The sequence below is a fragment of the Polypterus senegalus genome, chromosome 5, assembly GCF_016835505.1.
Source record: "Polypterus senegalus isolate Bchr_013 chromosome 5, ASM1683550v1, whole genome shotgun sequence".
In the NCBI taxonomy this organism is placed as follows: Eukaryota; Metazoa; Chordata; class Cladistia; order Polypteriformes; family Polypteridae; genus Polypterus; species Polypterus senegalus.
Genome location: NC_053158.1, coordinates 196,579,409 through 196,603,232, shown reverse-complemented (window position 1 = coordinate 196,603,232; position 23,824 = coordinate 196,579,409). Strand labels below are relative to the sequence as shown.

The window sequence follows — 23,824 nt, the reverse complement described above, 5'->3', positions numbered from 1 at the left end:
AATTAGATTATGCTCAGGAGTGCCTGGAGGATTCAGAGTGTGGAGAAACTCTAGTGACAGCGTGTCTATTAACTTGTGGATTTTTCTGTGAGTATTTGGCGGCAGCGTCACAAAGTTGTTTCCGCAAGACCGCGTTAGCTGCGGAGCTCAGCTCGGAGCGAAATGAAGTGAATGAAATGAGGTGAATGGGAGGGGAGATGATGACGTGACTCCCCCACCCGCCTTAACTCTCCATCCCTCCACAAACACAGTCTCTCGGATCCCAACTCTCCTTTATATAAATCAAAAGTTCAGATAAAGGACTGGGGAACGTGTGGGGATTGTGTGTGTCTGGGTGTCTAATTTATATGTGTATATAGTTGTAATATAGGTTCATGTGAATATATTTGCGCCGTTTATAAATAAGATATTCTTTCCTTTTCTTTACCTTGCTTTCTTTCTTTCCTGCTTTCTTGTCGGCAGCGTCTCTATGAAGTTGTGGATTTGCCTGCGAGTATTTTAGTGACAGCGTGTCTATTAACTTGTGGATTTCTCTGCGAGTATTTAGCGACAGTGTGATGAACTTGTTTCCGTCTAGCCGAATCAGAAAATGTACCACAATGATTGGGCAGTCAATTACGTGGGAGGCGTGGGAATTGAGGACACAATATACACAAGCAGCCAATTACGTGGGAGGCGTGGTGATGGGGGACGCAACTCCACCGTACACTGTGACCGAGCTGCAGGCTATGGCCGTATATATGTACGTAAGTAGGATTCAGTTATGACCGATACGTGTAGAATTTCAAAATGAAACCTGCTTAACTTTTGTAAGTAACATGTAAGGAATGAGCCTGCCAAATTTCAGCCTTTTACTTACACGGGAAGTTGGAGAATTAGTGATGAGTGAGTGAGTGAGTCAGTCAGTCAGTCAGTGAGGGCTTTGCCTTTTATTAGTATAGATTACTGAGCTGTGTCCTTTATCTGCTACAATAAATTTAAAAAATGGCTGAAAAATGTCCCTTATTAGCCCTTATCTAAAAGCAGGATCTCTGTTTCAATACTTTTTACATTAGCCTGAGTATTAGATTTTAAATGTGCAATAATTAATAATTTTCGTATTTTTAAATGCTGTAAAAGTTACTGAAAAATATACAAACTTTTATTTTCAGGATATTGACGAGGAGATAGAAGCAGAATACAACATTCTAAAAGCACTCTCTGATCATCCCAATGTGGTGAAGTTTTTTGGCATGTTCTACAAAAGAGATGTGAAAAATGGAGATCAACTATGGCTTGTTCTTGAGGTAATTTACTTATTATTCTCTACCTATTAAGGGCCATGATGCAGTACATGGCACCATTTTGTTATTGCGTTGTTTGTTCAGCTCACCATTTTCATTTTGGTTTACTATATGCGGTGCTTTTGATCTTATTGAAAGTTGTCCCTCAGTCCTGATGTCCGTCTGTTATATAATTCCTAGCAATTCAAACTTGCAAGTTTTCTCTGCCATATGTGTTGTAAAAAATGTTGTGGAGGGTAAGGTGATCAGTTCTTTACCGTACTTGGTTGATTTCTCCATTGACTTCAACAGTTTGTGGGAAACCAACTCAATAACCTGTTCCTCATTTTACCCCCTTTGCTGGTGGAAGTCCTCCATCCAGAGAGTTGACACTCTTCTAGCTTAGTCTCTATTGCCATAAATACTTCTGTTACCAATGGGACTAAATTTGTTTCCATCTTCCACATTTTCTCTAGCCCTCTTTCAATCTCTAATATTTCTCCATCTTCTTATATTCTTTTCTTCTGATGGTTGCTACATCTATGACCATTGTAGTTTTACATTTCTATATATTGTCACAGTATCCTGGTGGTAAGCCATTACTTGTTTATCTGTCTAGAACTTCAACTCCGACAGACATTACGCTCCATTGTTTACCACCACACTCTTTGGTTCATCCTATCTGGACTTGTCTCCAACTTATACTCTGCAGATAGTCCTGTACAGTATATTACCACTTAATGGCACCTCTCAATGTGTGCTCTTCCTGTGTACATCCTACAGCCTGGTGCTGGATTGCCTGAGGGGCTTCTTGAATTCTCCTGGATCATCTAAAAATTCAAAGGTGAAGTTTACGCCGATCAAACTCTCTTTGTTCTGGTGACTCTTGCTTTCAGATTCAGGAATAGGCAAAAATAGGGTTTAGAATTGTTGCCTTAAGACTGATTAGTATAGTGATGGTCTCCACAGCAGAAGATTGCACCCGGACATTCAAATTTTAGATGATGTCGCTCTGTTTATAACAGTGGTGTACTGAATGTAAGATAGCATCTTTATCTACTACACTATCAAACAACTATATATATTTATACATTGTGAGATGCAAATGAGAGAGAGAAGATCCAAAGAAAAGTTGGGGTGCGGACCCATCCAGCCGGTTTACTGCCAATATCCAGAATGACGAACTATAATCAGCAGATGGTGGCACAACAGAAATAAGGCATTATAATTAGCCTCGCAGCTTCTCAAAACTGTCGGCTCTCCTCAAGAGGGCTTAAGTCAGGTAGCTCCATTGTGGGGGATTGTATTTCTAAGACTGAGATGCCTTCCAGGAGCCCCTTAATTTATGTCATTCCGACCGGAAGAAGCTTGGTTTGGCTGAATGGGGGTGTGGCTGAGGTTCCATCTCTGGGTAGCTTCATAAAGCGAGGGAAGAGACAAGAGGTGGCATTGTTAGCGTTGGAACCTCCTCTTGCCCTGGCGGGGTATTTCATGTCTTGCCTGAGCCTGGAAGGTGATCCTCAGGTGTCCATGAGCCCAAAATCACAATTCATTTCACAATAAACTGATCCCCCTTTTTTCATCTCCACTTCAGGTGGGTATCACTCCCCCAGCAGCTGTATCACACTTCAGAACAGATAATTCACCTGAAGCTAAGTCTTTTGAGGCCCAGCTGGTATTTGGATGGGAGACCAACAAAGGAAAAGCTTGGGTTACTGCTGGAAGAGGTGTTGCCAAGGCTGGCATGGGGTGCTTACCCTGTGCTCTGTGTGTGGACCCCAATGTCGCACTGCAGTGATGGGGAATCTGTGCTGTTAAAATGGTGCCATCCTACGGATGAGATGTAAAATTGAGTTCCTGACTCTCTGTGGGCATCCTTCATAAAGAGTAAGGTGTACCTGATTTCCAGGCTAAATTCATGTCGGTTGGCTCCCTAATCATTCCCTGTCTCTAACTGGTTAACTGTCCCTCACCCCTTCACCACTTAACAACCAATGTGTGGTGAGTGTGCTGGTGCAAAAATGGCTGCCATTGCATCATACAACAACAACAACATTTGTTTCTATAGCACATTTTCATACAAATGATGTAGCTCAAAATGCTTTACAAGATGAGGAATGAAAAAATAATAAAAAAATAGAAATATAAAAATAAGATTAGGCAATACTAAAAAACATACAATAAAGTAAGGTCTGATGGCCGGGAGGACAGAAAAAAAAAACTCTGCAGGGGTTCCGAGGCCACGAGACCCCCCAGCCCTCTTTTCTACCTAATATAAACTAAATGATCTCAATCAGTCCTCTTGGTTTTCAAACTTCAAGTAAAAAAAATTGATAATGACAGTCATGTGAACCTCTGGCCTTCAATCCATCAATGTAGGGACTGCATGGTGCCCTGATCAGGTGGTGGGGATGCAGATCGCCACCACAGAGAACCGGAAAAAGAACAGCAGAGAAAGTAGGGGTTGGTATGGATTGCGGAGCCAAATGATAAATAAATGCATATACAGAATATCAGGGTTACACTAAAATAAAGCTATGAGCAAGCCATGTTACAATAATGGGTTTTTAGCAGTTTTTTAAAGTGCTTCACCGTATCAGCCTGGCAAATTTCTCTTGGTCAGCTTTGCAGATTTTAGGTGCATAACAGCAGAAGGCCGCCTCACCACTTCTTTTAAGTTTAGCTCTTGGAATTCTAAGCAGACACTCATTTGAAGATGTAAGGTTACGATTTGGAGTGTAAGGTGACAGGCATTCCAAGATACAGGATGGAGCAGATTATTGAAGGCTTTGTAAACCATAAGCAGCATCTTAAAGTTGATTCTAAATGGCACAGGTAACCAGTGTAGTGACATCAGAATTGAAGAGATGTGTTCAGATACAGGTGGATGCTGCACACTGGTTTTGGTTGAAGTGGCTTCCCTTTCACTATGTAAAAGCACTTTAAGCAGTGAATAATGCACTATGTAAATGCAAAGAAGTATTATTATTACCATATATACTCGCGTATAAGTCGGGTCTTGAAACCCGAAAAATGGATCATAAAATCAAACCCTGACTTATATGCCTGTCCAAAAATAAATTTTTTTTTTACATTATTTTGCCTCCTCCAATCTCGCACCAGTTTCTCAGACGCATCGAATTTTTTTGCAGCAGTGCAGTTACTAATTTATTTCACTATTTCAACGACTTTTAATTTTAAACCAGCTTCATAGTTTCTTCTGATTGAACAATCCATTGAAGATAAGGGATGCTCTTACAATAAAGGTGTATGAGGGTGTTAGATACAAAAAACACAAACAGTGCAAACATCGCTTCGGAATAGTTTGTGTATTACCGTGTGGTCACGTAGGCAACAAAAGGCCGTGTGCTCCGTGGTTACTCTCTCAGGTGGGCGTTAACATATTATAATCTCTTGGACCAATAGCGTGAGTGTTCTGCATTCGATATATACGACCGACATTATAAAATACCAGAAATTATACGGTAAAATCAAGCTCTGCGGGAGAACTTAAACGAGAGTATATATGGTATCATTATTATTACTCTGCTTCTGGCTCTCACTCACCTTGCTAAGGAGGAAGGGCCTCTTTTGAAGTGGAACCGAGAAGTACATCTAGTATGTCACCAGTATACCTTGGAATCATTTCCAGGTCAGACAGATATGGGCAGCAAAGCAGTCCCCCCAGAGGTCTCCAACAGGGCTGCTCTCTCCAGTTGCAATTCCCATGTCGCCCTGTAGGAATCCGGACTTGAGCAGAAGCAGAGACATGCTGCCACCCAGTGTTCTGGAGGAGCATATCACCCCAGTAGACAATTATCCACTGCTGATCCATTGTTGTTGCCATCCTGTCCGGGAAAGTTGTGACAACAATAACAACACAATAAAGTGTGCAGAAAGTGAAGGGGTCTAAATATTTTCTGAATCCACGAGAATTGTAGCTGGAGCATGTGACCTCCGGAGTCACTGAAAGGAGAACTTTGAAGGGATGGGTACCGTGTGAATGGGTACAACAGGTTGGCTGTAATGAACTGGCATCTCAATCAGCTCTATTTCCTGTCTTGCTCTTGTAAATAAAGCAAACAGTGTAAAGCAAAGTCGGTGGCTTGATGACTACTTCACATGAAACCAGATAATAGGACTGAATGAAATATATTACACATGCAATACTCTTCCTAAATAAAAACTTGGTTTTGACAAGTTAGAACTTAAAGCTACATGGAAACATTCCCATTTCAGTGAGACAATTACCAAATGTAAAATTGTCAGTAAAATTGTGTCTGTTGAAATATTTCCAGAAACAAAATGCTAAAACCACCAGCGCCACACATTCACAGTTGGTTTGGGGCTGAATGTATGATTTCCCTTTTTTGACTTGGCTTTATTTATTTTGAATGTAAGCAAATTATCTTCATATTTTCAATACCTGTCAAATTAACTTTACTCCTGGTGTGGGATTATTTACATGGTCATCCACAACACCCGTTACAGACGTTAGCTTCTTTTTCCGTAAAAGCTTCTTTTTTTACCATTTACCCATTCGGCCTAAACTTTGAATACTGTCCTGTGATGACTCCTGTTTCATAATACCAGGTAAATAATTCAAAGTGACATCCCCAAACTAATGCCTACTTGTCCCTGCACTATTATACTAAATGCATATGAATACAATCAAAGTGCATTTTGTCATTTTGGAGTCTTATCTACTATTATATTTCATCCAGCGTTCCTGTCCTGGCCGCTGTTCAAATACCATTTTCATGTCTGTTTTATTAATGTTTGATTCCTTTGTCTGTGCTAATATAATCTGCCATTTAGTTTCCATGTATATGTGTATCTGCCTTTATGTTCAGAGTGTTTTGTGGGTGAACCCCCAAGAGGCAGAACCACCTTCCCAGAACTGTGAGTGACCGCCTTCAGCCCTATAAAGGTGGGGATAGTCCCTTGCGGTTCATTGAGAATGTGCACTTGGTGGTGGTGAGTTCTTCTGTGTATTCTGCTTTTCAATTAATTTGTGAATTTCTGGATATTTTTGACCTCAATGCTTTGTTTTTTGACTTTTCTTGCTGGATTGGAGATTAGGACTTGTTTGTCTTAGATCGCCTTTGCCTTTTCATTCATTCCATGCTGTGCCTTTTGTGTTTTTTGGAGCTTCTTTGCTTAACAGAGCTTTTACTAAAAAATAAATATTTTGTTTATAGAAATTCTACGTTGCCCTCTGTGTTATTAGTTGTCTTTTGGATGGTATTTCAACCCCTAATGGGAAATGTGCTTTTCGGAGCTTCACTGTTTAACAGAGCTTTTACTGAAAATATGGCTGTTATTTATAAAGATTCCATGTTGCCTTCTGTGATGTTAGCTGGGTTTTGGATGGTATTTCCCCCTCTAGTGGGCATTTCATTCATTGTTAGGGACCTTAGAGCTCTGGGACTCTCAAGTTCATAACAATCTATTATATAATGAAATGCTACTGTTTGTGTGTGTGTGTGTTCTTACAATTCTATTAAAGTGGGGACATTTGACAGAATACACACCAATAAGGTAGTGGTGTGATCGATTGTGGGGTCCTAAAGCTGAAAATGATTATTGTACAGTGATAAGGAGGTGCTGTAGATCCAACCATGAAAATCTAGATACTCCCCAGGATCGGGCTTCAGTAGAAAAAAAGTCTGTGCTGTGTGTGTGATCTAATTGACTTGTTTGGCTTTCATTTGATTGGCTAGTTTGGCTTAAGTGACTCAGTAGGTAGGGATGATGACACAGTGCTTTAGGGGTGCAAAGTTCAATTCTGGATAGTGGCGTTCTTTTTGTTTGTTTTTTTTTTGTATTTTTACAACAAAGGAGTTAGAACAGGGTGACATGGTGGCGCAGTGGTAGCGCTGCTGCCTCGCAGTTAGGAGACCCGGGTTCGCTTCCCAGGTCCTCCCTGCTTGGAGTATGCATGTTCTCCCCGTGTCTGCGTAGGTTTCCTCCGGGCGCTCCGGTTTCCTCCCACAGTCCAAAGACATGCAGGTTAGGTGAATTGGTGACTCTAAATTGGCCCTAGTGTGTGCTTGGTGTGTTTGTGTGTGTCCTGCGGTGGGTTGGCACCCTGCCCGGGATTGGTTCTTGTGTTGGCTGGGATTGGCTCTGGCAGACCCCCGTGACCCTGTGTTCGGATTCAGCGGGTTGGAAAATGGATGGATGGAGTTAGAACAGAGCAGTTTCAATGAGAAAAAAAAAACATATAACATACCAAGAGTTTTTAGGTCGCTAAATACTATGGAGGCACAACCCACGTTTCCTTTAAAGATGGGAAGTATTTGCAAGAATACAAATGATATTTTCAAAATAATGGGAAATGGGGACTTATCTACCCCTGGTTTTAGTAAAAAATAGTGGACAGGAGGCAAGCAAAGCACCTTGACATGACAGATTCTGAGAAGCAGGCCTTGTGGGAATGCAATCGAGAGAGGAAGTGCCAAGCAAGAGACGTTGAGACACACAAGGATACCCAGGAGTGCTAAGGGTACAAGTAGGGCAAGAGATGTCAAATAGGTTTGAATTTATTTATTTTTTTATTTGATACACTTAATTATCTTTTTTCCATGACCTTTGGGAGTCAGAGTGCAGGGTCAGTCTTTGTAGAGCTCCTTTGGAGAAATTTTTAGGTCAAGGGCCTTTTTTGAGGGCCCGGCAACCTTCCAGATATGTCTGAATTGTTTGATTTGTAATTTTAAACTTTGGAGCTGAGGGTTAAATAAAGGACAAATGTGTCTTTGTCCTAAACATTATGGAGGGGTGTGTATGTGTGAAAGATTCATGTCATGTCAATTTCTAACCTGCTTAATCCAAATCAGTGTCTTTGGGGTGGCCGGAGCCTATTACCAGCTACCATAGGGCACAAGGCAGGAGCAAACCCTGGACAGGGTGCCAGGTCATCACAATGCAAACACACACTAGTGTAAATATAACATCACCAATTCACCTAACATGTATATCTTTGGACTTTGGAAGAAAACCAGAGAGCCCTTAGGAAAACCACACAGACAGAGAGATAACATGCAAACCCCACCAGGGAAGACCCGGGATGCAAACCCTCACAGTGAGGCAGCAGCACTACCACTGTGCCACAATGCTCCCAATTAAAAATCTTCTTCTTCTTCTTTCAGCTGCTTCCATTAGGGGTTGCCACAGTGGATCATCTTGTTCCATATCTTCTTTTCCTCTGCACCCATCAACTGCATGTCCTCTGTCACCACATCCATAAACCATCTCTTAGACCTTCCACTTTTCCTCTTCCCTAGCAGCTCTATCCTTAGCACCCTTCTCCCAATCTACCCAGCATCTCTAATCTGCACATGTCCAAACCAACGCAGTCTCGCCTCTCTGACTTTGTCTCCCACCCGTCCCACCTGAGCTGACCCTATAATGTCCTCATTTCTAATCCTGTCCATCCTTGTCACACCCATTACAAATATTAGCATCTTTAACTCTGCCACCTCCAGCTCTGTCTCCTGCTTTCTGGTCAGTGCCACCGTCTCCAACCCATATAACATAGCTGGTCTCACTACTGTCCTGTAGGCCTTCCCTGTCACTCTCGCTGATTACCCGTCTGTCACAAATCACTCCTGACACTCTTCTCCACCCACTCCACCCTGCTTGCGCTTTCTTTTTCACTTCTCTTACACACTCCCTGTTACACTGTACCGTTGATCCCAAGTATTTAAACTCAAACATCTATGCCAGCTCTACTCCTTGCATCCTCACCATTCCACTGACCTCCCTCTCATTTACACACATGTATTCTGTCTTGTTCCTACTGACCTTCATTCCTCTCCTCTCTAGAACATATCTCCACCTCTCCAGGGTCTCCACAACCTGCTCCCTACTATCGCTACAGATCACAATGTCATCAGCAAACATCACAGTCCACGGGGACTCCTGTCTAATCTCGTCTGTCAACCTGTCCATCACCATTGCAAATAAGAAAGGGCTCAGAGCCAATCCCTGATGTCATCCCACCTCCACCTTGAATGCATCCATCACTCCTGCTGCAGACCTCACGACTGTCACACTTCCCTCGTGCATATCTTGTGCAACTCTTATGTACTTCTCTGCCACTGCCAACTTCACCATACAATGACACAACTCATCTCGAGGCACCCTGTCATATGCTTTCTCCAGGTCCAGAAAGACACAAGGCCGCCCAATTACAAATAAAGAACACAAAATAATTAATCGTGTAATTATTCAACGCCTTTAATATGACACCCCTAAATCATCACTGATGTTTCCATTTGGTTTTAGAAGTCAAAGAATCATTTCAGTGGAGATCATCTGTCTGGGGTTTCAGTTGCTTGTAACATGAATGCAACTATTTAAGGAAGATCCAACTTGTGGTGAGTCAGTATGATGAGCTGTCACAATGAAAACAAGCAAACACTGCATATGACTCCATGAAAAGAGAATTGGAAAGCACAAATCAGAGGATGAAGAAAATCACCAAGTCACTGAATATCCATATCAATCATTAATAAGTGGGAAGAGTATCACAACGTGACTGTGAAAGAAGTAATCTACAGCCTGCATTGGAATGATTTGCATCCTGCTGTGACGTGGTTAAGTGAAAAAGCTAAAAAGGCTAAACAGTCCACGTGTTATTCTTGGAAAAAGATGGAACGCTTTCATTTTCAGGGAAGCGTGCCACAAATTAAGGAGTTATGACCTGAAGATATTAAGCAGAGACACAAGCATCCTCTCTCTCTGGTTCAATTTAGAGCTTGACAATCAAAGAGAATTACGGAGTAGTGCTGCCGCTGCTCCACATCACATAGAACAAGATAAGGTGATCTGGCATCTATGAAGAAGGTGTGTTTGGCTAAGCCAGCAAGGAGGAGATCCAGAGCCAGCTGGGAAGATTAAATTCCCAAGCTGATTTGGGAGTGCCTAAAAACTGTCTACAAGGAGCTGGAAATTTCTGTTGAGACAAAGAAGCTCATCCTGTTACCACTGCAGTCCTCTTCAGGACAAAGCAAATCTGAACAGGACAAAAGAGGAAAGAAAAGTGGAAACATCTGCTCCTTGTGTAGATTTTCTATGCAAATTGTTCATTTCCATGTGTTTTGTAATTCATTCAGTGATGCAATTCATTGACTCATGCTAGTGAAAGCAATCAAAGTGCCATTCACTTCACACACAGACTGAATGCAAATGGGAAACATTATGATGGTCATTGGCTGTTTTGCTGTATGGTAAGCCCGAGTAAGTGATTTCCTGTAATAATTTCATAAAATGTACTCAGTACCAGCTCTGAGATGGAATTAGATAGATAGATAGATAGATAGATAGATAGATAGATAGATAGATAGATAGATAGATACTTTATTAATCCCAATTCACATACTCCAGCAGTAGCATACTGATAAAAATCAATAAATTAAAGAGTGATAAAAATACAGGTATAACAGACAATAACTTTGTATAATGTTAACGATTACCCCCCCGGGTGGAATTGAAGAGTCACGTAGTGTGGGGTCTCCTCAGTCTGTCAGTGGAGCAGGATGGTGACAGCAGTCTGTCTCTGAAGCTGCTCCTCTGTCTGGAGATGATCCTGTTCAGTGGATGCAGTGGATTCTCCATGATTGACAGGAGCCTGTTCAGCGCCCATCGCTCTGCCACGGATGTCAGACTGTCCAGCTCCGTGCCTTCAATAGAGCCTGCCTTCCTCACCAGTTTGTCCAGGCGTGTGGTGTCCCTCTTCTTTCTGCTGCCTCCCCAGCACACCACCACGTAAAAGAAGGCGCTCGTCACAACCGTCTGTTGGAATATCTGCAGCATCTTATTGCAGATGTTGAATGATGCCAGCCTTCTAAGGAAGTATAGTCGGCTCTGTCCTCTCTTACACAGAGCATCAGTATTGATAATTAAGATACAGAGAGTCCTTCCATTCAAATAAATAAATTGATCTGGCGTGAGAAGTTGGTGGGAACTGACTAGTACAATTTGATGCTGTTTGCGGAAGTTCTTGAATCAGTGAATAAATTTAAAAAGTATACTAACTAGGATATGATTATCAAAGTGTAGAAAAATTAACTTACAAAATGTGATTGTAATTTTATAAATTAAATCAAAATTTACTAAGCACAAATTAATTTACAGAATGTTATTCAAAGTCAAGTTGGGGAGCATGCACTGGTACAGTGCATTGCCGCACCCACTACACGACAAAACAACTTGCAACCACCTAGGCAGACAAATAGTCCAGTCCCACCTTTCGGAAATGACCCTCTGTCTGCCTCAGCCAGGTGTTAGGTGGCCTTGGCCTGGTCCAGTCACTCGGGTCCTCAACAATGAGAATCTTACGAGCCGGATCACTCTTGGGGAAACACTCCACATGGCCGTAGTGCCGTAACTATCGCTCCCTCACAATGCAGGTAATGTGCCTCATTCGGGACTCCATGAGCACCCGCTCATTTGACACAAAGTCAAACCAACAGTACCCAATTGTATAAATCCAATCAAAATATACTAAACTACGGAAGCCGAGAGAGAACGTGCAATATCGTTATTTTTTTAAATTGTCTCCTCCAGATAACAGACTAATTTTATTGAGATCTCGAGAAAACAAAACAACCTTTGCTCCTGGAATCAGGCTCGCTTAGATTGCGATGCCTATACAGCTGAAGCCTCGCTAACCATCTGACGGACACTAACATTATTATTTTCTAAACTAAGGCATAAACATATTTCAGCCTGCGTCAGTCCTTGATTGAGCAAAAATGTGACGCACTGATCAATACAGTCCTGCTCTTCTGCCATTTCAAACAGGACGTCAATAAGCTAAACATTAAACATTAGATACAATTATTTCGTAATTTCAAGAAAACAAGATCTTTGGTTTTATCGAGATCTCAATAAAATGAATCCGTTATCTTGCAGAAACAATTTTAAAAAATAACGATATTGCATGTCCTCTCTTGGCTTCTGTACTAAACACCTTTGTATATTGTTAAAAAAATGTTCATTGCATTTTTAATGTGCTCTTATATATAACTTTAATCAATGCAGACACAAAGGACTTACACTGATTTACAAACATAAAACAGTAACCATACAACATTTAAAATTTCAGAAAACTAGCAACAAAAAGATCTGCATATTCGACACAACATAACAAATATTATCAGGATTTGGTGAAGCTCCAAATTATTAATATTATCATTTTGGACACCAGTTACAGATGGCAAGCGTTGGTTTCGTGCTGTAAGTCTGTAGAGGGTAAACAGGAAAGGGGACAGGAAAGCTCCCTGAGGTGCTCCAGTGTTACACACCCCCATTTCTGACACACATTTCCTCAGTCTCACAAACTGCTGTCTGATGGCAAGCTGTGGAATGACCAATGGGGGGAAGCAGCTTGTTGGCCGAGGTCTCCAGGACTCTGAACAAATCCAAATCCTATTATGTGATATCATCTACTGTTGATTTCTGCTCTGTACTTGCAATATGTCTATTGCACTATTATATTACATTGAGGATCACTTGTCTTCTGTTCTGTGTATTGTGTTGTATTTACCCCACTTTTTTTTTTGACGCCCACTGCACGCCCAACCTACCTGGAAAGAGGTCTCTCTTTGAACTGCCTTTTCCAAGGTTTCTTCCATGTTTTCCCTACTAGCAGTTTTTCCTTGTCTTCTTAGAGAGTCAAGGCTGTGGGGGCTGTCAAAAGGCAGGGTTTGTTAAAGCCCATTGCGGCAATCCTTGTGTGATTTTGGGCTATACAAAAATGAATTGTATTGTAATCCATGATCTGAGAGATTGTGGGGTCATCAAGATGCAAAGTCTCCAGCCGGTAAAGCAGAATGGTGTTAAAAGCACTGGAAAGGTCAAAGAACATCATCATGACTGAGGTACCGGCATTGTCCAAGTAGGAGACAGATATCTTGGCTTTAACATCATAAATTTCTTCTTCATTTCAAATTTAAAAGGTCTACACACAGTCAGTGTGAAGTCTAACTGTTCTCTCTGTATCTGTGATGATTTTTCTCTTGCTATTCAAGTCTTCCTCTCTCATCCTAAAAATCTCATCCCAGTCCCAGTAATTCAATGTTTGTGTGTGTGCGTATGTGAGCTTCAGCATTGCCACCCATCCACAGGTGGTCCCCTACCTTGCACCTGAATCCGCTGAGATAGACTTCAGTCCAATAAAGCCTCGGCTGTGCTTAAAGCTGGTTTGCTCATGAATAAATAGATAAATGAAGTGTTATTGTGTTAATTAAAATATGAATCATGATCCACAACCTTCAGAGGAAGTACCGTATAACAGCCATGCAGGAGAGTGCAATCACTTATTAATGTTTCGTATGGCATGAAGCATGGCCCTAGTAGCTGCTTGATTGATATTTTCGATGGCATCTTGTACAGGTTTTCTTTAATATTCAGAACAACTTTCAGGTATTTTTTAATTAATTCAAGCAAATGGCATGGGATGACATTATAAGGAGAAGAATGCTTTCTCGCTTGGCAAATAATTTGTCCTTCACGCAAATTTAGAATCAGTGTGCAAATGGATTTCAGAGTCGTCTAATGACTCTAAAAAAACACTTTTATGGGAAGTAAGTGCACTTTTGCAACACTCTCCTTTTCTTTACTAAAGCTTTTTGTTTGAAAGGAAAAGCTTTTAAAGATTATTGCTTCTCATAAACTGTTCCCAAACGTAAAAAAAAACTGCTATCATGTTTTACATTTTTATTTGTTTTACAAGGGCTGTACTTTTATATAATATACTATATTAATATCATAAAATCCAAAGTATGTCTGTCTGTCTCTCTGTATGTCTGTCCGCTTTTCACGAGAGAACTACTTAACAGATTCAGATCGGGTTTTTTTCTATAATTAGCCTGAACATTCTGGTTGATTTTGCGACTTCTCTCATCATGCTAAATATCATAGTTCAGTTGCGGCTCTGATTTATTAGCATGAATCCGATAGAGAGGCTGCGGGCTGAGGGGAGGGGGAGGCGGGACCTCAGGAGTGGGGACCCGGACATGGCCCTCCTCACTTACGCACCAGCCTCCATTCGAGTCCCTCTACCTCTTGCCACTTGTTGGAGTGCACCTTGCCTCTCCTAGGATATCGATAGCTGTTTGTTTTGCAGACATTATCATCTAGGGATTGTTAAGGAGTAGCATTTGACATTTTTGAGACAGAGATCAGAGCTACGTGAGTTTTAGAGGGTAGTTGTTTATTCGCAGAGATATTACGGCCATGTGCTTTTCTCCCCGAACGAATGACGCTCTCCCGTCAGAGCTGAACACGATCAGATACAGTGCCAACGTTTGATGTTGGAGTGTACTTTGCCTCCACTTAGCTAGCGATACCTGTTTTTTCACAGATATCATCATCTACAGATTATATGGAGTAACGTTTGACGTTTTTGAGAAAGCAAGATCAGAGCTAAGTGTGTTTCAGATGGTACCTGCTGATTGGCAGAGATATCACTGCCACGTACTTTTCTCCCCACGTGGGGGATGCTCTCCCGTCAGAGCTGAACACGATCAGATACAGTGGCGATGTTTGACATTGGAGTGTACCTTGCCTCTGCTTAGCTAGCGATGCATGTGTGTTCAACATAAATGATCATTTACAGATTATTAGGGAGTAACGTATCATGTTTTTAAGAGAGCGATCAGAGGTACGTGTGATTTAGATGGTACCTGCTGATTGGCAGAGATATCACGGCCATGCGCTCTTCTCCCCACGTGGGGGACGCTCTCCCGTCAGAGCTGAACACGATCAGATACAGTGGCGATGTTTGACATTGGAGTGTACCTTGCCTCTGCTTAGCTAGCGATGCATGTGTGTTCAACATAAATGATCATTTACAGATTATTAGGGAGTAACGTATCATGTTTTTAAGAGAGCGATCAGAGGTACGTGTGATTTAGATGGTACCTGCTGATTGGCAGAGATATCACGGCCATGTGCTCTTCTCCCCATGTGGGGGACGCTGTCCCGTCAGAGCTGAACACGATCAGATACAGTGGCGATGGTTGATGTTGCAGCGTACTTTGCCTCTGCTTTGCTAGTGATACCTGTTTGTTCAGCAGACATTATCATCTAGAGATTAAGGAATAACATTTAAAGTTTTTGAGAGAGAGATCCGAGGTACATGTGTTTTAGATGGTACCTGCTGATTGGCAGCGATATCACGGCCACGTGCTCTTCTCCCGACGTGGAGGACACTCTCTCATCAGAGCTGAACACAATCAGATACAATGCCAACATTTGACGTACCTACCTTCCGCTTGGCCAGAGATAACTTGACAACTTTTTACATTTTGGGCGAAGAGATCACAGCTATATTCTGGCCTCTGATAGCAAAACCAAAAATATTGTATATCAAGAGGCCCTCGGATACGAAAGTTATCATTATATATTCCTCTCAATACAAATTATTACATTTAAAAAATGTTTTTATTGATTTTTAAAGTTTGTCCTGTTTCACTACTACGTGGGTGGAGCCGAGGGGAGACAGCTAGTACAGTGGAACTTCGGGTCACGTTCCCCCCATAGGATTGTATGTATATACAATTAATCCATTCCAGACCGTACGAACTGTATGCAAATATATATTTTTTTTAGTTTTTAAGCACAAATATAGTTAATTACACCATAGAATGCACAGCGTAACAGTAAACCAAATGTAAAAACATTGAATAACACTGGAAAAACCTTGAACAACAGAGAAAACTAACACTACAATAGTTTGCTATAGTGCTAGGAACCGCTCGCTAAAAACATTTTTTTTTTTTTATGAGTTTTAAGCACAGGGAAAAAAATGAACATTTGAAAAATCCGTAATTTAATAAACCACCAAGAAAAGTAACATTGCCACAATGCACGCAACAAACCGATCACCGTAAACAGAACTGGACTACCTTATGCGTCCAGCCCTCCCTCTCTCGCTTGCACTTGTGTGTGTGTGTGTGTGTCTCTCTCACACGCCTGTGTGTGTGTGTGTGTCTCTCTCGCGCCTGTGTGTGTGTGTGTCTCTCTCACGAGCCTGTGTGTGTGTCTCGCTCTCTCTCTCTTGCTCCCTCGCTCACTGCACAGGAAATGCACAGGGAGAGACTGAACATGTACAAACCGAAGGGGAAACTGGCTTGTTCGTATACCAAGTGTGTGGTCGTGAACCGAGGCAAAGTTTGGTGAACTTTTTGGTCGTAAACTGATTTGTACGTGTACCGAGACGTTCGTGAAGCGAGGTTCCACTGTATGTATATAATATGCACTTAGTTTAGAAAGAATTCAGACCCCTTGACTTTTTGCACATTTTGTTGTATTGTAGATTTAATTTGAAATGGATATATTTTACATTTTTGCCCATCAATTGACACTCAATAACCCATAATGTCAAAGTGAAAACATGTCTTCAAAAATGTTTTGCTAATTTATTAAAAATCAAAAAGTGAAATCTCTCACTCCTGGAAGTATTCAGACCTTCTGTTGTGGCACTCCAAAGTGTGGTCATGTGCCTCCAAAGTTAGAAGCAGGTGCTGATATAGCATGCTGCTGCTCCCAAAATATTACAAACCAACTCATGATCCCAGATTAGGACCCGAGGGCAGCCATGTGATGGGTGACACCTCAGCACCAAACTAGTTCAGATGGAATGGAACAGTGGGAGATTTTTTTACGGTGGCTGGAGTGCCAATTCTGTCACCAAGAGGTGCCTCCTGTTAGCATTAAGTTTTTTTTTAAGATTGTGACGTGTAATTCCGTGTCTTACCACCCCAAAGACGAGGCTGAGTCTCAGTACTTTAGCAAGAACAGTGTTGTGATGTAAGATTTTGAATATAACTTGATAAATGTATGTATGTCTTCATTTGTAATTTATGCAAAGCAATGTAATTTAGTGTTTACCGCCAACCCAATTTAGGAACGGGTCGAGGATTTGGGGGACGTGCCTTAAACCACTTTGGCGAGTGTTTCTCTGCTCAAGTCTTTCAACCCCTGCAAATAGGCCAGGTTACATTAACATATGGTTTGGGGGCAGGAGTTAAGATGTTCTGTTTCCCCCATTGGTCTGAAATATGGCTGTTTGGAATTGGCTTGGATCAGAAGCTCTTAAGTACCATGATGTCCTATTGCCCCTAGGGGTTGGACAGAACATCTATAAATTAACTTGCTTAACCTCACAATCTCTCTCTCTTACTAACCTCTGATGAACACAACACAATGAAGAGCACAGCTTGGCAGCCATATTGAACAGTCTTGCGGCCTGTTCTGAACAAAGCTGAGCACCAATGATGCCTTAATTAGAGACATTTTAAATAACTACAAGTCTGTGTGCCACCTGAAACTACACATCATCATTTAATCAGGTTGTATGGTTGCCAATATTCAAATGTACTTCGCATTTTGTTATTATTTATGAATACTATCAATAATACAGTGATTAAATTGTAAATTAACTTCTGGGGTTGTCTCTGCGACGGACTAGCAACCCTCAACAGATGCTGCATTCTGCGTGTCGCCCCATTGTGGAGAGTCTCAAAAGAGTTCAGATATCTTACATGTTTCTAGAACTTGCATAGAGTCCCCCTCCTGGCAAATTGAACTGACTGGACATTATTTAGAAATGCTCAAGTTTGCCTGTAAGTAGAAGGTCCAACAATTCACACTGCATGTCAGGACAAAAACCAAGCCAATGAAGTCTGAAGAACTCTCTGTAGACCTCCACAATCAGACTGTGGTGAGGCAAAGACCAGGGCAATGGGATCAAACCATTTCCAAAGCTTTGAGTGTTCACACAGTTGCCTCAATAATTGTGAAATGGAAAATGTTTGGAAGCACTAGGACTTCTCCTAACCGAGTGACTGGGCAAGAAGTTCCTTGGTCAGGGAAGTGACCAAGAACCCAGTGGTAACTGTAACTGAGCTTCAGAGGTCCTCTGATGAGAAGGGAGAACCTTTCAGAAGGATGACCATCTCAGCAGCACTCCATCAGTCAGATATTTATAGTGACTAGAGAGAAGCCAATCTTAATTAAATTTGAATACTATTATGTGATATCATCTACTGCTGAATTCTGCTCTGTTCTTGTAATATTACTATCGTACTATTGTATTGTATTGAGGATTACTTGTTTTCTGCCAATCGCTTGTGAACCACCAGTGGAAAGCTGGGTCATGACCTAGTGGCTGAGAAACTCTGCCTTAGGCAACTCACCTGATACACTTAAACCATTGACGACAACCCTACTACTGTTGAATTCTGCTCTGTACTTGTAATAATTCTATTGCATTATTATATTGTATTGATGATTACTTGTGTTCTGTTATGTGTATTGTATTGTATTTACCCCCTTTGTTTTGACACCAACTGCATGCCCAACCTACCTGGAAAGGGGGTCTCTCTTTGAACTGCCTTTCCCAAAGTTTCTTCCATTTTTTTTCCCTACTAGGAGTTTTCCTTTGTCTTCTTAGAGAGTCAAGGGTGGTCGGCTGTCAAAAGGCAGGGCCTGTTAAAGCCCATTGCGGCACTCCTTGTGTGATTTTGGGCCATACAAAAGTAAATTGTATCGTATTGTATTATAAATTAAAGGCATATGACAACACACTTGGAGTTTTCCAAATGCTATTTAAAGGGCTCTGGTCTGATGAGACCAAAATTGAAGTCTTTAGGCAGAGCTGCAAACACAAAGTCTGGTGAAAAACTGGGTACTGCCCATCACCAGCTTAATACCATTCCTTTGGTGAAGCATCATTGTGACAGCCAAGACAATGCTGGAATGGCAACTCTCTGAAGGTCCTTGAGTGTTTCCACCAAAACTCAGACTTAAACCTCATTGAACATCTGTGGAGAGACCTGACAATGGCAGTTTACCGACAATTCTCATCCAATCTAATGAAGCCTGAGAGAATATGCCAGGAAGAATTGGAAAAAGCAACGACATCCAGGTACACAATACTTGTAGGGACTGATCAGAGAAGACTCAAAGCTGTAATTACTTCCAAAGAGTCTTCAACAAAGTACTGAATTAAGGGTATGAATACTTCTAGGAATGTGAGATTTCAGCTCTTGATTTTTAAATAAATTTGCAAACCTTTCTGTAAACACATTTGTACTTCTGAATTATATTCGGAATTAAACATACCACACTAAAGCATTGCAGAAAGTGAATGTGATCTCAAAATTTTCTGAATCCACTGCAAACATGATTTATGAACGAGGCTTTAGGGAGTAGTATTACTTGTAATAAAAGCCCTTAACAATTCTACAAAAACTTTTTAATTAAATTCATTTTTCACAATTACAAAATTGCCTCCAAATGAATTTAGTATCAGTTTCACAAAACTGCAAATCAAAACTTGCCTGTTTTGTTCATCACTACATTCAAAGAGGATAAGGAGTTCTTGGAAAACATTGTGTTTATAGAGAGAGTCCTCTTTAAAAATGCTTTGTGCAAAATGAGAGAGAAATAAATCAAAAACACTATATGATAGATAGATAGATAGATAGATAGATAGATAGATAGATAGATAGATAGATAGATAGATAGATAGATAGATAGATAGATAGATAGATAGATAGATTATTCTTTTCCATCTTCTTAAGTAAAGATTTTGTCAATTTACCAAATATGAACATATCTGAATTACCAAATATGAGCCATTCTGTGTTACTCTATATTTCTCAACAAAGAGGAACGCTTGATTCTTCCCTGCAGGTGAAAGGGACAAAGCCAGAAGGAAATGACAGGTAAAATATACATAATGGTGGTCTGTATTCTTACAAAACCTACATGGACAAGCAGAGTGAGCCTCCTTCAGGCTCAAAGCACAAAAATCTTTGAGGATGTCAGTATGGCTGCTTGAAGAAAATCCTTAGTACTGGAATTATGCCTTCTTGGCTTCACGCTTCCTAACTGCGCTTGATCTGCCAGGCGTTGCCTTGTCTTTGCTGTTTCTACCGTGTCACACATTGCTGTGGTCACAGTGCCTTCCGATCCCCTGAGTGGTCTTGTGGAGTTTAATTTGCTCTAACATAGCATGTCTGGACTGTTGGGTTAACTTTGTACGTGCCTGATATGTCAGTAATAGAAAGTGTTTGTAATTCAAACAGCTCTTTTTATTTGATGATTTACTTTAATTTGACTCCAGTAATATTAAGAACATATTTTCAGCAATTCTAATCTTTTTACTGATAACAAAAAATAAAAAATAAAGTTTACACTGCAAAAATGCAAATATGCTAACCGAAGCCAAAAAATAAGAAAGCCTTTGACATTTATGCATGTGGTCAGAATTTTCAGAGACAGATAAATTGAGCTTATTCGTGTTGCTGTTGAAGCCTGGAGGGTACGTCTCCCATCGCAGCCCTGCCTCGTCATTGACGGTGCTCCATTCTTTCAAGTCAGCGCTACAACGTTAGCAGTAAGAGGTGATTATTGTTGTCCTGGCAACACTGAAAGGGCAATTTCACGCTTCATGGGTATATTATACCCAACCATTCTCCAGGAGTTCTTTAAGTATTGCCCTAGATACAGTTGCAGCTTCATGAAACTTCAATATTCCTCCTGTCTTTCTTATCAGAAACAGCATCAGCTCATTCCAAACAGGAAAACAGGAACATTGAATCCTTTTTGAACCAAAAAAGTAATAAAATAATTAGCCAAAAAAAAAATAAATATTTTTTTTTTTACATTCACTACACTACTTAGTATTAAAATACTAATATGTTAATTCTAGTTTAATTATTTAACATTAACATAAATGGTCATCATTTGCAGAAAGCTGCAACTCATCACAGCAGCACTGAGGACCGGGCAGAAAACAGTCGTGTTCTTCAAACTGAGACAGTTTAGAGCGGCTGTGCAGCAAAACACACGTACACTTGGATCTGGCAGAAAGCACACAGACACAACTGTCTGCTAAAGCTCTGATGTGGCACTCCATGCCATTGGCATTCATTGTGCCCTCCCTGGGTGTGTATGTACAGATTATTAAGTGAAGTGGATTTTGTATTACAAGTGACGTATTAATTGAAATAATTCATTGTGTAGTGAATGCACAGTGTAAATGGAGAGAGAGGGAGGTTAGGAGCAGGCGCTGATATGGCACACTGCCGCACCCACCACACGACGAACAAACTCACGGTCCCAGATTGGGACCTGAGTGTAGCCATGCAATGGGTGACACCTCAGTACCACATAAGTTCAGATGGAATGGAACCAGTGTGAGGCTTTTTTTTTTTGGTGACCGGAACAGTCTGGTTTTACAGCTAAGAAGTCTACCATCGACCGCATCCTGGCACTAAGGGTTCTCATGGAGCGCAAATGTGAATATCGGCAGAGTTTCTTTGCAGCCTTTGTCTGTTTTTGTAAAGCGTTCAACTCAGTTGATCGAGCTGCCCTGTGGGACATACTAAAGGTTCAAGGGATCCCCTCTAGGTTGCTGGATATTATGGCCGGCCTGTACACTGGTATTGTGAGTGCTGTGCAGAGTGAAGGCAGGACCTCTGTGTTTTTCCCAGTTGATTCTGGGGTCTGTTCTGCTCCTACTCTGTTTAATGCTTGTATGGGTTTTGGGCAGGTCATGGGGTCCAGCGGCTGTAGGGCATCTGTTGGTGAAGAAAGATTCACAGATCTTGACTTTGCTGATGATGTTGTGATCTTCATGGAGTCAATGGAGGCTCTGATTGGGGCACTCGAGAGACTGAGCGAGGAGTCTGAGTGTCTGGGCTTGCGAGTGTCCTGATAAAAACCAACATTCAGGCCTTTAATGACCTCTTGGGCACGGCTATCAGCAGTGTGTCTGTTTGCAGAGAGAGTGTCGACCTCATTGAGAGGTTTACTTACCTTGGCAGTGACATTCATGTCTCTGGTGACTCTTTCTATGAGGAAGTCAGTAGACGGATTGGGACAGCATTGTGGGTCATGAGGTCGCTGGAAAGGGGTGTGTGTCGCTCCCGATATTTGCAAAAGGACAAAGGTCCAAGTCTTTAGAGTCCTGGTGCTTCCTGTCTTGCTATGTGGTTGCGAGACATGGACGCTATCCAGTGACCTGAGACGAAGACTGGACTCCTGTGGTATTGTATCTCTCTGGAAAATCCTTGGTTTGACTTTGTGTTGCTCATGGAGTCCCGAATGAGGCACATGACCTGCATTGTGAGGGAGTGTCAGTTACGGCACTACGGCCATGTGGCGCGTTTCTCCGTGGGTGATCTGGCTCATAAGATCCTCATTGTTGGGGACTCGAGTGGCTGGACCAGGCCAAGGGCTCACCCACGTAACACCTGGCTGCAGCAGATAGAGAGTCATTTCCAGAGGTTGGGTTTGAACCGCATGTCTGCCTGGGGATGTCTGCCAACCGAGATCCTGAGTTGTTTCGTTGTGTAGTGGGTGTGGCAATGCACTGTACCAGTGCAGGCTCCCCAACTTGACTTGACTTGGAGTGCCAATTCTGCCAGGTTGGATGGCCTACATGCAGATTAACATCATACCCAGGATGGAGCAATTGCAGGTTAAAGGCCTTCATCAAGGCCCAGCGTAGTAGAGTCACTCTTTGGCATTTACGGGATTTGAACCAGCAACCTTCCGATTACCAGAGCAAATCCCTAGCCTCAGAGCCTCCACTCTGCCCCAACAATGTAAAGGAGGTGTAAAAGTACACAAAGGACAAGATAAGTAGAGTTGGGGTCCCCAGTGTCTGTAAAAGTGAAAGTAAGTCCCACAGATCAGATGGGTTTAACAAGATTAGTGTCTTGCCATTGAAAAAAATCAAAAGAGAAAGTCCGAGACGCAGAGCTCCATGTCCCTGTTGGAATGGTCTGGTAAAGAATGGTGACTTTGGTTAAGTACTGATATGACTGGAAGAGGCGGGGTTTCGTTGCCACAGGAAGTGACCTCAGCAGTTGTCTAGCTACTTCTCTTCCTTCACTCTGGGGAAACAGATGGAACAAAAGTGGTGGTGTGACACTCAAATCCTTCCTCATGTTAGCTTGACATATGCCAGTAAAGTGCTCCCTTATGCTCATATGTCTGACATAGGACATGGAATGGATGCCATCCTCTCCAAAATGGTGTTAATTACCTAGCTGGGAGGCCCAAACAATGGATAAACTGTTCTCTTTCCTCATTGAGATTCCAATTTAGTGGAAGGTGTGACTGGGTGCAGCAATGACAGCTCCGAAGACAGCAAAGAAATTTTGAGGCGTCAATTGGATTGTCCGGAGGCAACAATTCAAACAAAGAAAACAGAAAAAAAGTAGGCATTTGACCCTTCAGCAGCAGCAAAATGAACAAAAGGGTTCTTGCCCCCAGAGGAGATCCATCTGACAGGTTGCTCTGGGCAGTAATGACATCTCTCGGCTTTTTGGCACTGTTGTGAAAGAAGGGGATGACAGCGTTAGTGGCAGAGCCCCCTCTCGTCTTGGTGGGTTATTACATACCTCGGCTGAGCCTATAAGGAGGTCCTCCGATGCCCATGCATGACCAAGGGTAGATGGAGACTGCTTCTGTCATGATCTGATGAGTTCTTAAGCATGGAATCTCAAACACTTACAATAGCACTTCCAAAA

The 23,824-nt window shown here is 41.7% G+C and overlaps 1 protein-coding gene across 1 annotated transcript in view; it reads left to right on the top strand.

Moving 5' to 3' along the window:
* myo3a (myosin IIIA) overlaps positions 1–23,824 on the top strand; it is a 390,102-nt gene that overhangs the window by 13,152 nt on the left and 353,126 nt on the right. The window contains exon 2 of the mRNA XM_039753913.1: positions 1,152–1,286. Coding sequence (XP_039609847.1) covers positions 1,152–1,286 — 135 coding nt within the window. The remainder of the gene's footprint in view (positions 1–1,151; positions 1,287–23,824) is intronic.